The following is a 14,459-nucleotide window of genomic DNA, read 5'->3' as shown; positions in this document are numbered from 1 at the left end:
GAGATGAAGAAAAGTAAGGTAAAAATAAAAGTAAGAAAATCCCCCAGTCCTTAGGTTTGTAGTAATCCAGTTATGATGTTGAAAATGTGAATATAACTATAAAAACTGTCACTTTAAAAATAGCTCAGGCAAAGTTATCAGTAAAGACGGGAGAGAGCAGGACAAGCTGTTCCTCCTTCAGCTGCCAGCTCAAGGAGGAACAGCTGGCAGCTGTAATTGAGCCATTCAAAGTAATGAATGGCTCAATTACTACTCTGATTCAAGGGAAAGCTTCTTGTAGTGGAGACGCTTCTGTAGTGCTTCATGTTGACAAATTTTTTGGCGCCGGCATAGCTGGCTGCTTGCAGACGCAGCTCCCGTCATGTGTGTTAATCTGTGTATATTTGCTGTAACCGATTAAGGATCCGTGCTTAAAGAACCCATAGATCATCAGTTAAGCTTTCCACAATGGCTGGATGTGGTTTTGTCGCTGTTCTCCGTGTTCTTCTGCTACTTTTTCTACTCTTTGTTACGGAGAGCCTCGCCGAAAGGAGTAGCAGCATTGTTTACGCGCGTGAACAGCTGATTGCGCTGTGTAAGCCTCTGCTGCTGCCCGGAGGTCCCAGAGGAGTTATGGAGGAGACACCGGGGCTGCAGGCCTGGAGTTAAACGGAGGGAGAAGAGGAGACGGCACAAACCAGCGGTACCGGCGATTATTGTGGGGAAAGTGAGGTCTTTGGGTTCGAGGCACAGACGAACTCACTGCCCTGGTTAGGACCCAGAAGGAGTACAGGGAGTGCAGTATCTTCTGCTTCACGGAAACCTGGCTACACTCGCTTATTCCGGACTACAGCGTAGAGGTCCCTGGATTTTCCTTGGTGCGGGGGGACAGGGACTTTTCCAAGAGTCGGAAGAAGAAGGGCGGCCGGATTGCACTTTATGTGAGTGAGAGGTGGTGTAATCCCGGTCATGTTAACATGAAGGAACAGATTTGTAGCCCGGATATTGAACTTCTGGCTGTGGGAATGCGGCCATATTGTTTACCGAGGGAGTTTACGTCCGCCATTTTGATCGCTGTTTACATTCCCCTATCAGCTGATGCAGCGGTGGCCTGTGACGTTATCAGCTCTACCTCAGCCAAACTCCAGACTCAACACCCGGACGCCTTCATGGTCTTTAACCATGCCTCATTGGACAAAACTCTACACAACTTCCAGCAGTATGTTGACTGTCCCACCAGGGAAAACAAAATGCTGGATCTCCTGTATGCTAATGCCAAAGATGCATACAGCGCCACAGCCCTGCCCCCCCTTGGCAGGTCGGACCACATCTTGGTAAGGATGACTCCCAAGTATGTCCCTCGAGTGAGTAGGCAGCCTGTGCACATCAGGACGGTGAGGAGGTGGACACAGGAGGCAGCTGAGGCACTGCAGGACTGCTTTGGGTCGACAGACAGGAGTTCTTCCACGACACCAGCAACACCAGGAGTATGTGGCAAGGCATACGGGCGATCACAGATTACAATCCATCCTCCCACCCCAGTGGGCGAAGTTGATGCTGACTTTCTCAATGGACTCAATAACTTCTTTGGGAGGTTCGAGGCACTGAACAGTACTCCGGCAAAGAAAACTGTTCCCCACCAGGAAGAGGAGGCACTCTGCCTGGACACAGCCGATGTGTTGAAGACTCTGAAAAGAGTCAACCCACGGAAGGCCTCAGGCCCCGACAACATACCTGGGCGGGTGTTCAGAGAATGCGCAGGTCAGCTGGCTGGTGTCCTAACAAACATTTTTAACACCTCACTGGACCAAGCCACAGTGCCAGCCTGTCTCAAAACTGCCTCCATCATTCCGGTGCCAAAGAAACCTCAAGTCACCTCTTTCAACGATTACCGGCCTGTGGCACTGACTCCCATCATGATGAAGTGCTTTGAAAGGCTGGTAAAAGAACACATTGTCTCCAGACTCCCCTCCACATTCGACCCGTTCCAGTTTGCCTACCGCCGAAACCGCTCCACTGAGGACGCCATCTCCGCCCTACACCTGAGCCTGGCTCACCTGGAGGAGAAGAACACTCATGTGCGGATGTTGTTCCTGGACTTCAGCTCAGCGTTCAACACAATCATCCCACAGCATCTGGCAGAAAAACTGGGACACCTGGGCTTCAGCACCCCCCTGCGCAACTGGCTGCTAGACTTCCTCACCGACAGACCTCAGTCAGTCCGGATCGGACAACACACCTCCGATGTCATCACCCTCAGCACAGGCTCCCCTCAGGGCTGCGTCCTGAGCCCTCTGCTGTTCACTCTGATGACACCCACTGCGTCCCCAAGTTCGCCACCAATCACATCGTGAAGTTTGCGGATGACACAATGGTGGTGGGCCTCAGTGGGACTACAGAGAGGAGGTGGAGCAGCTGGTGGACTGGTGCAGAGACAACAGCCTGATCCTGAACGTTGACAAGACGAAGGAGATGATCGTCGACTTCAGGAAGAACCGGCCCAGCCACGCTCCACTGCTCATCAACAGCTCGGCTGTGGAGGTGGTCAGCAGCACCAAATTCCTGGGGGTGCACATCATAAACGACCTCACCTGGACTGTGAACACCACATCTCTGGTCAAGAGGGCACAGAAACGCTTGTATTTCCTGCGGAGGATGAGAAGAGCACACCTGAGTGCCAGAAAGGCGCCTTTGAAATAAAATGTATTATTATTATTATTACCTGCCCCCGCCCATCCTCAAGACGTTCTACAGAAGCACCATAGAGAGCATTCTGACCAGCTGCCTCTCTGTGTGGTGTGGAGGCTGCAGCGCCTCCGACTGGAAGAACGTGAGGAGAGTGGTGCGGACAGCAGAGAGGATCATCGGGGCCCCCCTTCCCTCCATTCAGGACATTTCATCCCAGCGCTGCGTGTCCCGAGGCCGAAACATCGTCAGTGACCCCTCACACCCCCAGCATGGACTGTTCTCCCTGCTGCCCTCTGGAAAGAGGTTCCGCGGCATCCGGTGCAGGTCCACCAGGTTCCAAAACAGCTTTTTCCCGCTTGCCATCAGACTGCTGAACTCTTAACTGGACTTCACTCAAAAACTGGTGTCCACTTCATACCTTGCACATGTACATAGCTACATAACTTCTATTTTACTGTCATTCCTGCACTTTATATTTTATATTTATATTTATATTCTGGAGTAACCTCATAACACTGGAACCTCAAAACATTGTTCTGAGCTGTATGCAACGAAATTTCGTTCTGTATACACCCTGTGCATGCAAAATGATAATAAAGTCAGTCTAAGTCTAAGTCTCTAATGTGGTTCCTGTTCCCAAGAAGCCAAGGCCATCCAACCCAGAGGACTACAGGCCAGTTGCTCTCACATCTCATGTGATGAAGGTCATGGAGAGACTGGTCCTGGCCCAGCTGAGGCCTAGGGTGAGGACGTTTCTAGACCCCCTGCAATTTGCCTACCAGCCCCACTTAGGAGTGGACGATGCCGTCATCTTCCTGCTGCAATGAGCACTTTCGCACCTGGATGGTGGAGGAGACACTGTGAGAATCACATTCTTTGATTTCTCCAGTGCCTTCAACACCATCCAGCCTCTGCTACTGGGTGAGAAGCTGCGGAGGATGGGTGTCAACGACTCAGTGATCTCCTGGGTTACTGACTACTTGACAGGCAGGCCACAGTTTGTCCGTCTGGGCAGTGTCCTGTCTGATGTGGTGGTCAGTGACGTAGGAGCTCCACAGGGAACTGTGCTTTCTCCCTTTCTCTTCACCCTGTAAACCACTGATTTCCAGTAGGTGAGTCATGTCACCTACAGAAGTTTTCTGATGACTCAGCGGTTGTCGGGTGTATAGGGGATGGAGGGGAGGGGGAGTACAGGACACTGGTGGACAGCTTTGTGTAGTGGTCTGACCAGAATCACCTGAGGCTCAACATTAGTAAGACCAGAGAGATGGTGATTGACTTCAGAAGGAAGAAGACATCTTCACGGCCACTAAAGATCAAAGGGGAAGTGGTGGAGGAGGTGGAGGATTACAAACACCTGGGAGTTGTAATCGGCAACAGACTGGACTGGGCATCTAACACTGACGCTGTGTGCAGGAAGGGGATGAGCAGACTCTATTTTTTAAGGAAGCTGAGATTCTTCAAAGTGTGCAGCAAGATGTTGGAGACCTTTTATCACAGTGTTGTTGCCGGTTCCATCTTCTTTGCTGCTGTGTGTTGGGGAAGCAGCATCAGAGCCAGTGACTCTAATAGACTGGACAAAATCATCAGGAAAGCTGGCTCTGTACTGGGACTAAGGCTGGAGTCCCTGGAAACTGTGGTGGAGAGGAGGACACTGAAGAAGGTTCTGTCTATTATGGACAATAAACAGCACCCTCTCCACAACATAGTGGACAGACAGCGGAGCACCTTCTCACATAGGCTGCTCCAGCTCCACTGTCGTAGGGACAGATACAGGAAATTCTTCCTGCCACATGCCATCTCACTGTACAATAAAAGCTAAATCATTGTTCTGCACAAATCAGTCCAATTTTGCACAACTGCACTGTGGCACACTTGCTGTACATATATTTACATATACATATCTGCATTTTTTTTTTGAATCTTTGGAAGGACTGCTCTTAAGTTGCTTTTTATATTAACAGCATTTCATATTTTTTTTTACAATTTATAGCATTTTATATTTTATTTTTTATTTTTATTTTATCTACAACTACTACTCAGTGGTAGTTGTTATTGTGTCTTGTCTCTATGCTGTAACTGCGAAGTAATTTCCCTGCTGGGATGAATAAAGTACTTCTATTCTATTCTATTCTCTTCTATTCTATTATTCTAGATTATTTAAAATCTTCTTACTTGATGAATAAGCTAAGTTTTAGCTGAACTGATCCTTCCCTCCTGGAAAGTGTCAGAGCTAACAGAACACTTGGCCAGACATATCTTCTATGAAGAGAAAAACAGACTGAACATGAATTGCATAACTACAGAAAAGGCTTAGCCGAAGATTTTAAGCCTGGTCTGAAAAGTATTCGAGGTGTCTGTTTAGTATACACTAAAACTGGGAGCTGGTTACAGAGGAGAGGAGGTTAGAGGCTATGTTAACACAGTGGCAAATGTGACCCAAATCAGCTGTTGGCCATATGCAACCCATTCAATCTTTCATACTGAAAGAGTTAGTCTGAACATCTCAATTCAAGGAGGCACCAGATATTTGTTCTTGGTGCAAGGTGTTTGATACTCAAATGACATTACCTCTCTTTTGAGGAACTTCCTGCAAAAAAATAAAGGATTGCAGCGAGTAAAGCAGCAGGTCGTAATTTTAAACAAATCGCTCAAACTTGCTCTTTGACTTCTTGCTTCTGTGTATTCCTGGTCAATCAGAAAAGTTCCATTTCATGCCACATCTTTTTGTCGAGTTAGTGTTTTTGCTTCAACTACACTTAAAATGGCCATTTTGAAAATGGATTCCATTTTTTCAGAATTATTTGTTTACACTTCTTAGAGGGGAAAGAATTAAAACAAGGAGTCCACAACAGACACTACTCCTAAAGCGATCTTTCTCACATTGTGGTCCGCAAGGTAAACAAGTGTTATTTTCTGTGACTTGAGCTCAAAGTGCAACGCATACAGCTAGCTTACCAAATGATTGTGTTTAATAATAATGGATAAGTGGCTTAAAACTGGGTCACTCAAAAGAAAAGCTGAAGATACCAGTGGAAAGAAAACAACTCCATGACTACTTATATTATCAAATGAAGCTGAGTCAAACCTGCTGAGAGTTTTGATGTAGTTTTCTAGAGATTCACTTCTTTTGAATGGCTCTTAGCCTTGAACGGCAGGACTCAAGTCTGTTAGTGAAAACTGTTCTTTGATTTTTATGACTTTGCTTGCTTATAATGCTCTGCTCAAACATTGACTTTTTATTTAATTAAAAATGATTAAATTAAGTAAATACTATAGATAAATAAATGGTTGTATATTTTTTATATTTAATTTTTCTGAAGAAGATTTTTGTTTCTGTCAAAGCAACTCAAGTCTATTTTCCTTTAATTGTGCTTCTGATTTGCGAATAGACCTAAATATTAATGCACACAATGCTTGTAGTAAATAACATCTTGTTTTTTTTATTTCCATGTGTTTGACATCATTGGAAAGCATAGAAACCACGCTTTCACAATATGCAAATAATAAGTATGATTGGAGTATGATTGTTCATGACAGCAAGTGTGCTAAGAGACTAGTATTTTTATTTCAGATTGTATATGTTAAGATGTTGTGCTATTTGTGGTCTGTGAGTGTTTGTTAATGGATTAAGTGATCCTCGACCTGAAAAGGTTTGAGAAACACTGTCTTAAAGGGAAAACCAGAATGAATTTATGGTCAGAACCTCAGAATTTTAATCTTAGCAGAAAATAAGATCTTTAACTTTGAAGGGCATTTAAATTTTGCAAAATGTTATAAACATTTATTGTAAAACTATTGCTTTTAGACATTCTCAAGAACATCATTTTTGGGGTTAGGACAGTTTATTCAATGTAAAGCTACCTGAAAGGATTTTCAACAGCCTTGGTCAGAATAGTGAAGACTGAACCTTAAGGATCTGAAAGACTCGTTTTGTCCATTTCTCAACATTCGACTCCAACATGTGTGGAATCTGGTTATTTATTGCTTATACGTCAATTGCACTGTATAACAGTTGACTAGATCAGTCAGTTTTAATATTTGTGATTTTTAGTGGATCTGTGTTTTCTGAAAGAGTTATTTTGACTTATCCTTAGAGCCTGAATAAGGATGATACACATCTGTTGTATTGCTTTGACAGCACAGTAATCCAAACACAGTGTAACCAGAGAACCGTATGAATGTGAAGGGTCTGGTGGTCCAGAATGTGTTTTACTTTACCACATACTGAAATGTTAAGTCTTTAACTAAGTATGTGATTAAATATACTTAGGTATGGGCAATAAAATAATAGCAATATTTATTACAAAATAATTTTTCCTTGCTAAACAAATGAGAGAGAATCAATATAGACCTTCGATATACAGAAAAGATGAATAGCTAATAAGAGCTCCTTGCTGAACCAGTCATATGAGTTGAATAGGTTCATGCAGAAAGCACAGAAGCACCCAGATTTTCATTTCAGGTAATAAGCAGGACATGACTGGGAATAAAGAGTGTCCTAATGGAAGAAAAGATAGAAGACAGTGAATTACACTGTTTACAAAAAGGAGTTATTTTGGCTATTTAAAGTCAGACAAAAACAAAGTAACATGCACTGCAAATTATGTTGAGTGTATGTTGGGAAATACTGCCGATCAGTAGTGTCACCCAGTAGAGCATGCAGAGTGTGAAACTTTACAATCATAGATGAGCGCAAGTGCCAAGAACCCACCCTGCACCAAAATAACGCTTATACATTGTAATGTACTGTATGTAATATTATTATACGCTATATATTTAATTCTTATCTTTGAAAGCTGCTGAAGTTTTCACTGAGAATGTAAAGTATTAAAATTTTTCTTCTCTCTAAGCAGACTATTTTAATGTTTTGATTTGTTTTTTCCTTGAAATCTGCTTAAATTTGCACTTAGGATCTAAACGATTGTTTTGGAATATTTTTTTCTTTTTATATTTCTTTTTCATTTCTTATTCTTAAAGCAATATTTTAAGTGGGCAAATGAGAGATTTTCATATTTTACATTTCATTGTCTATTTTGTTTATATGAGGGACATGGTCATAGACATTTATCACAGCATTCTGAATTTTTTTTTATTTCCAACAATTTTTGAATTATCAGGTGTGTTCTCATTCTATAACTTACATTCTTTTTCAGACAAATGGTTATATAAGTATTTGAATGAAAGTTTGAATGTGAATGTTTGTATGTAGTTACACAGCACAAAAAATAATAATAATCCCTCTACTGTTTAATAGTGTGTAATGATGTTTTTTTCTTACAGGAATTCTCCAATTTGAACTATGGAAGACTTCACACTATCCCAGGATCCAAACAAAAATTCATCAGGTGGGGAGGAAGAAAAAGATGAGGGGAAAGATTTAGTCTGCAAGCATTTCAGAGAAGTAAATGATGGGCCCCTCTTCCGTAATACTGATGAATCTATCACAAAGGACAATGGAAGTGTGATTAGAAAGGATGACCAAACTGTCCAAGGCCGTTGTAAAATTCAGCAGCGGGCTGTTTTCTCTGGAAAAATTCTTAGTTTTGGATGCTCATTGTGTAAAGACAATTTAACATTTAGCCCCAATGATCTCCTTAAACATTTCCGAGCAGTTCATCAAGGATCCCTTCCCACATACCCTTGTGACTTGTGTGACTTTGTCACAAATGAGTTTCCTGCACTTCAACGTCACCGAATTGAGCACAGGAATACTCTGGTTGCATGTGAGCTCTGCAATGACAATGTTCAGTATTCCCTGCTTTTGCTGACCAGACACTACATGATGTGTCATAGTATAAACGGAGAGTTTAAATGTGACTGGTGCGAGTTTACTACTGTTGATGCAGGAACATTTGTTCAGCACATCCATCACCATAATGAGAGTCATTGGAAGTGTTCAAAATGTAAACATATTAGCTTAAATGAAGAAGATCACCATAATCATATGAAAGCTCACTCTGGTACATTTACTTTCACTTGTCCAATTTGTGGATTTGGCACAGCAGAAAGTGAGCAGCTTAAAAAGCACACAGCGGCTGTTCACAAAGAGGAGGCACAGCGAAAGAGTGCTCTAAAAGTTGCTGAAGACTGTGGTTCACCAACAAATTCTTCTACAAATACAAAACTGTATAAAAAGATTGCAGTTTCACAGGAAACACAAGGGATGTCAAAATTGAATTCTCCCCCTAGAACTGTACCAAGTGAAAATGGCAGACTAACCAAACAAGAATTTCCCTTGGAGGAGATCCACCACTTTACGGATGGGACTCTAGGACGAAAGGACAACAGAAGTCGGAACTTTCATAATGCAGAACACTCGACTTCAGTCATGTTACAGGAATGTGAAAATGCAAATAATTCTGACACTGGAAGTCATCCCAATGCCAATGGGCTTACTGTACTGATGGTGAAAAACAAAATCTCTCTTCCCCCTAATTGTACAACTAAAGTGATGGGATTCAAGATAGTTGATGGCAAAAAGCATTTGGTTCTCAAAGTAATACCAACAGCAAAGCAAAATGTGTCTTCTCAGAGCCATTTATTAATGGATGGTGTAGGTCCTTTGGTATCAAATCCTGTGATATCAAAAACAATGGACTCCATTGAGACTGAGCAGTACTCTGAATGCAAGGGCTCCACATCAAAATGTTTAGCTGTTTCACCAAGAAACGGATCTTTGCTTCAAATGGATCGTGATGATGTTATGGCAGTAAAAGTGAAGATTGAGGAGGAGGAAACCTCTGTTTGTCATCTTAATTCTACTCCGTACTCTGATAGTGAACAAATAAATCCCTCACAAAACCGGTTTTACTCAGTGGCGGATGAAGGTCGCCACAGCTGTGAGTCTGTATATACTGACAAAGGCAAGGTAGCAGTGTCTGGGAATTCAGATGCTGCAAATTTCAAATGTGATGGAGCTACCTATGGATCTGAAATGAGTAATACTAAAATGGAATGTGAGGATATTAGTACTTGTCAATCTCCTTTAAATGCTGCCCAGAAAACATTGCTTTCCAAAACTGTCTGCAGAGAAACTGTAAAGAACAGCAGAACCACAGAAGAATCAATTCTAACCAATGATTTTGACGGATTATGCAAAAAAAACAAAGACAACTTTGCTACCAACACCTTGTACAATGACTCCCCTCATCAGATTTCTCTGGAAAACAGAGATGGCGCATTCATGGAAAATGGAAGTAAAATTTGTCAGCAAATTGTAAAACGCATAGAATCTTCGTCTCAATTGCCACAACCCTTTTCTGTTAGGAGCAGAGTAGAAGGCTTGGGCACAGGAAAAGGTGAACCACAAACATCAAACAAGGAGGTATTTACTTTTCACAACTATTCAAAGGAAATGTTTAGCTCCTCACCAGTACAGAGCAATTCCCAAAACTTGCTCTGTACTGGCGAATATTCTGAACAGACAAAAAAGGCTTGGGATCCATCACAGTTTAGTTTGAGATTAACAGAGCCTCCAGAACACACTGCAGGAAATACAGATGGGGATGGGGAGGTAGATGAGTGCATAGCAAATGATAATCTTTTGAGTGAGGAAAATGGAGATTCAGTTCTTCAAGACTTTAATATCATCAAAATTGAGGAAGATGGGATCCCCATATCCACAAAACAGCCAGAAACAAAAACTAGTTTACATTCTATAGAAAGTTTTGTCAAAGAACATTCAAATGCTATCATTACTCGACAGCTTAACAGAGAAAGAACAGAACTTTCACATGCAAGAAATGTCTTTTTAAAGCAAGCTAAAAAACCTCTTCAAATTCTTCAGTTGCCTGGTGGAAAGCAACCAGTACTCCTGAGAGCAACAAACATCCAACCAACCAACAATAAATTTGCCATGCCAGTGCAAGTCACGGCCACTCCAGGTTTTAAACTCCTAACTAGTTCTCCAAATCCTCAGGTCAGTTTATCTTGCATGAAACAACAGTTTAATAACTTGAGTAACACTACTGGTGTAATGCTTACTCCAAAAGCCAACATTGTAGGTATATCATCAGGAAATCCACAAGCCACAGAAAAGGGGACTGTTCTCTCTTCTGTTTGCTCAGGGGGTAGCACCTCATCAAATCACTACTTTATCAACAGCTCAGGTTTCAAGAGACCTGTGCTTCTTTCAAGAACACTTCATAGTCCATCAACAAATACAGCAGCAAAGGCTCAACCAACATGCTACTTTGTGCAGAGGTCTATCCCATCTACTCATAACCCCAGTAAAGCTAGCTTCAAATTACCTGGTCCTCAACTCTCAGTCAACTCACAACCAGTTCTGGCAGGAACTTTTCCAGAAAAATCCAGCACTCCACAAACTGGTCGTCAGGCGTACTTGCTTCGATATGTTTCTCCTTCTAGATCAAGCCTTTTTGGAAATAAGCAAGAGGCAAAGAACAGGGCTATTTTGAGCCAGAGCAGTGAATGTCCTGGGAATAAAGTCATATTTAAAATAGTTTCGCCCACTGCTCACCTCAATACTACTCCCACATCAAGCAAGCAACCTTTGCTTTTGGCCAGCAGACCTCAAGGGCAGTGCTTCCTAGTGTCTGCAAACAAAACCTGTCCAACATCTCAATTGATCAGTGTACAAAATAATATACATGAACATCCAAAGGAGCCTAGAGGGTCACCTTCAGTCATAAATGGAAACCTACAGCCATGTGAAGCAAATAGACTGCTCCTTGCTCCAAGGCTTGTAAGCCAAAGGAAAAGACACAAGAAAACTTTATTTGATGAGCTCCCAGCAAACCTGCATAAGGTTAATAGGCTCTCAAATAAGGTGCTGACTGAAAAAGACAATATTTTATGGTCGCCAGCTGGCAAAGAAGTGGAGAGGATGCTGAGACTTGCGCCACACAGCACAGGACAGCAGATCAAATATCCCTGTAGAGGCCAACCTGTTGTGGTGCTTAATCATCCTGATGCTGACATTCCGGAAGTGATGAACATAATGAAGGCAGTCAACAGGTACAAAGGTGCTGTCACAAAAGTTGCTCTAAGTCAAAAGACAGTTCAAGCCCTTGCTGAGTTTAGTGGTCTTGTGAACAATTGCTCTGCATCTTCAAGTGAATGTGTTTCAAGACCTAGACCTGTTCTGAGTTCTGTCCGAGAACGATTTCTCCTGAAATTAAAACTAAGAAAGAAAAACAAAAAGAAATATGAAGTAGTGAAAACTTTATCTACGTGTGGACAAGCCTCATTGGTGTTTGACTGCTGGTTTTGTGGTCGTCTTTTCAACAACCAAGAAGATTGGATTGGCCACGGCCAAAGACATCTCATGGAGGCAACAAGAGACTGGAATAAGCTCTTCTGAAAGTTTTACACCATTCTGAAATGGCTAAATGTTTTTTTTTTCTCAAAGAACGTTTGATATAATGTAAAGATCCTAGATTCTTTTTTCATCACTTAAATACATATTGAGTGAATTACAGTTTTTTATGCATATCATGGGAAATGTAAACATGATTTTTGCCACCCATGTTAGTTTAAATGTGAAAACTGTATTTTGTAATCAGAGGTGTGGATGTGGAGTATTGACTGAAGCCGATCAATTAGACCAAATAACTCAGGTAATTTCATATTATTCTTTGTCATTTTCTGCATTGTTGTTTTGTTCTTATTAAACCATACTTCTTGGACATGATGTACAGCTAACTGTAAAAAAAATATACAACAGTAAAAGTGACTTTACATGAGTAACAATGTTACAAACTGAAAATGTCTGATTCAGATGATGGGACTGGAGTTCTACTTTACACTTAAGAATCAGTTTGAATGCTTGTCATTATTTTTGAGAGCCAATGGACCTGCAGTTGTTTTCTACTACTTGTGCAAAATGAGAAAATGCAAAGGAGCATATTTTGAACAAAATTGTTTCTTGTCAAATGCTCACTTCAAAGAACCTGTCTCTTTTCTTGTTAGACTTCTGTGGTGATTGACTTCCAGGTCATATTGTAAATATGTCTTCCATTTGTACAGCGAAATGATAGCAATGTTTTATGTAAATGAATAAAAAAATGAAAGATACATATTTACCTAGTGGGTAGCCAGTTTGTGCAGAAAGAGCTGCTCTATTCAAAGATGTATTAACAGATTTGACTGGAACTAATTAAGTGATTTCTGTAGCTAAAGGGCCTTCAGAAAAAGCCTCAGTCTACAGACTGAAGCAGGTTCAATGGACATGGCAAAAGGCTCTTCAGCTACTGCTTGTTTCCCCAAATCTAAAAACAGTGCCAGTAATCAAATTTCTAGCCCATTTCTGTGGTTCTGCTGTTGGTTCCAATTTATATGGAAAAGTTAATTTTATGTAGAGGGGTGTTGGCTGGATCAACCCATTTTTTATAGAAGTACAGCATGCTGTGGTCTAATTATTGCACATTGTTTCTAAAATGAGCAAGAGTGTATACAAAATGAAAAGCACCCACTCATGTTAATGTTTTTTTAATATCAAAATGGAGTCCCGTCAACAATGCCTGGAAAGACATTTTTGTATGTTTTAACAGTTCATAATTTAATCCTGGTAACAGCTAATATTGGTAGATGGCATGTGTGTGTGTGTGTGTGTGTGTGTGTGTGTGTGCGCGCGATGAGGACTTGGACTTTACTTTAAATGTACTGTATTGTCATTATGTCTCTTCTGCTTAATGTTACATTTTATGTTACATTTCACAATTTCCCTACCTCCAGGACTTTAGAGTCTCTGGATTCTTTGAGTTGAAATGATTGTAGTACATGATGGGTAATCCATAAAACACGTTTTCTTCCCTCTTAGTATGCAAACCATTTAGAGCAACAAGCCATGCCACTCTTTTATATTTACATAATTGTTCCATAGAAAAAAGAAAGAAACACATGTGCTGAACAGATACTTTTTTAAAGTTTTATGTTGTTTTTTTGTTGTCATTGTCATTATTGCTTTACGATTCTGCTAAACTGCGATATATCATTGATGATTAATATTTACATTTTGGTATTTTGAATTGGTCATGTTTAAGGGTTTTGTGAAATTTGTATTTTTTTAACACAAGGGCTACAAGATAAAATATTGCATATGAGAATATAACAAAATTTAAACAAAAGATAGGTGGAATTTTTTGAGAAGTCTTCATTATAGATTTGATTAAGTGTTTGGCCCATATTTAAATCAGTAACTGAATAACACGTTGCTTCAACTAAATTGTTGTCCATCTACATCTGCAATCTCTTGTATAGACTTGAAGACACTTGTAACAGTCAGATGGATGAAATCCCCAAATTACCTCTCATATGACTTTGCTTTGTTCTTGTCTGATTTGCAAATTTCCTATTTCTTCTTCCTGATGGCTCCTGGGCCAAAGAATTTATTTTTCAACAAATAAAAAGCATAAGTATATATTGTTAATGGTGTCTGATTTTTTGTTTTGCTTTATTTTTTGACTGATCACAGAAAGCTGCTACACATGCTGTAACAGATGGTTTTCCCTCTATATTAAAAGTATAATTTAGTTCAAGATTCAAGATTAGAATTGTACATCAGACTAATAAAAACATTGGTAATACAGAAATATGTGCTGAATGAAAAGTATGTTTACTACCTGTGTAAAGATTTTTTGTTTCAAAATGTACTGACTAATTAATCTGCATCTAATGTATGAAATATGAACAGTCTTATAAGAAATTTGGCATTATGTGAATAATCATAAGTTGGAGAACAAAGTTGGCAACAAAAACTGCTTTATTGAAATCTATAATTGTTAATCTTACAAACAATTCAGTTGTCAGATGATTAAACCTTACTACTT

The 14,459-nt window shown here is 40.7% G+C and overlaps 1 protein-coding gene across 3 annotated transcripts in view; it reads left to right on the top strand.

Annotated features, from left to right (window-relative positions):
• LOC106700075 (zinc finger protein 518A-like) overlaps window positions 1–14,059 on the top strand; it is a 34,181-nt gene extending 20,122 nt beyond the window's left edge. For all 3 annotated transcript variants that reach the window (XM_023341047.1, XM_023341048.1, XM_023341046.1), the window contains one exon: window positions 7,951–14,059. In XM_023341047.1, coding sequence (XP_023196815.1) covers window positions 7,970–11,992 — 4,023 coding nt within the window. In that variant the 5' untranslated portion in view covers window positions 7,951–7,969 and the 3' untranslated portion in view covers window positions 11,993–14,059. The remainder of the gene's footprint in view (window positions 1–7,950) is intronic.
• The last annotated feature ends 400 nt before the right edge of the window (window positions 14,060–14,459 follow it).

This window comes from Xiphophorus maculatus, chromosome 10 (assembly GCF_002775205.1).
Source record: "Xiphophorus maculatus strain JP 163 A chromosome 10, X_maculatus-5.0-male, whole genome shotgun sequence".
NCBI classification, from domain to species: Eukaryota; Metazoa; Chordata; class Actinopteri; order Cyprinodontiformes; family Poeciliidae; genus Xiphophorus; species Xiphophorus maculatus.
Note: the sequence above shows the minus strand (reverse complement) of the source record. Positions and strands in the feature narration are given on the sequence as shown.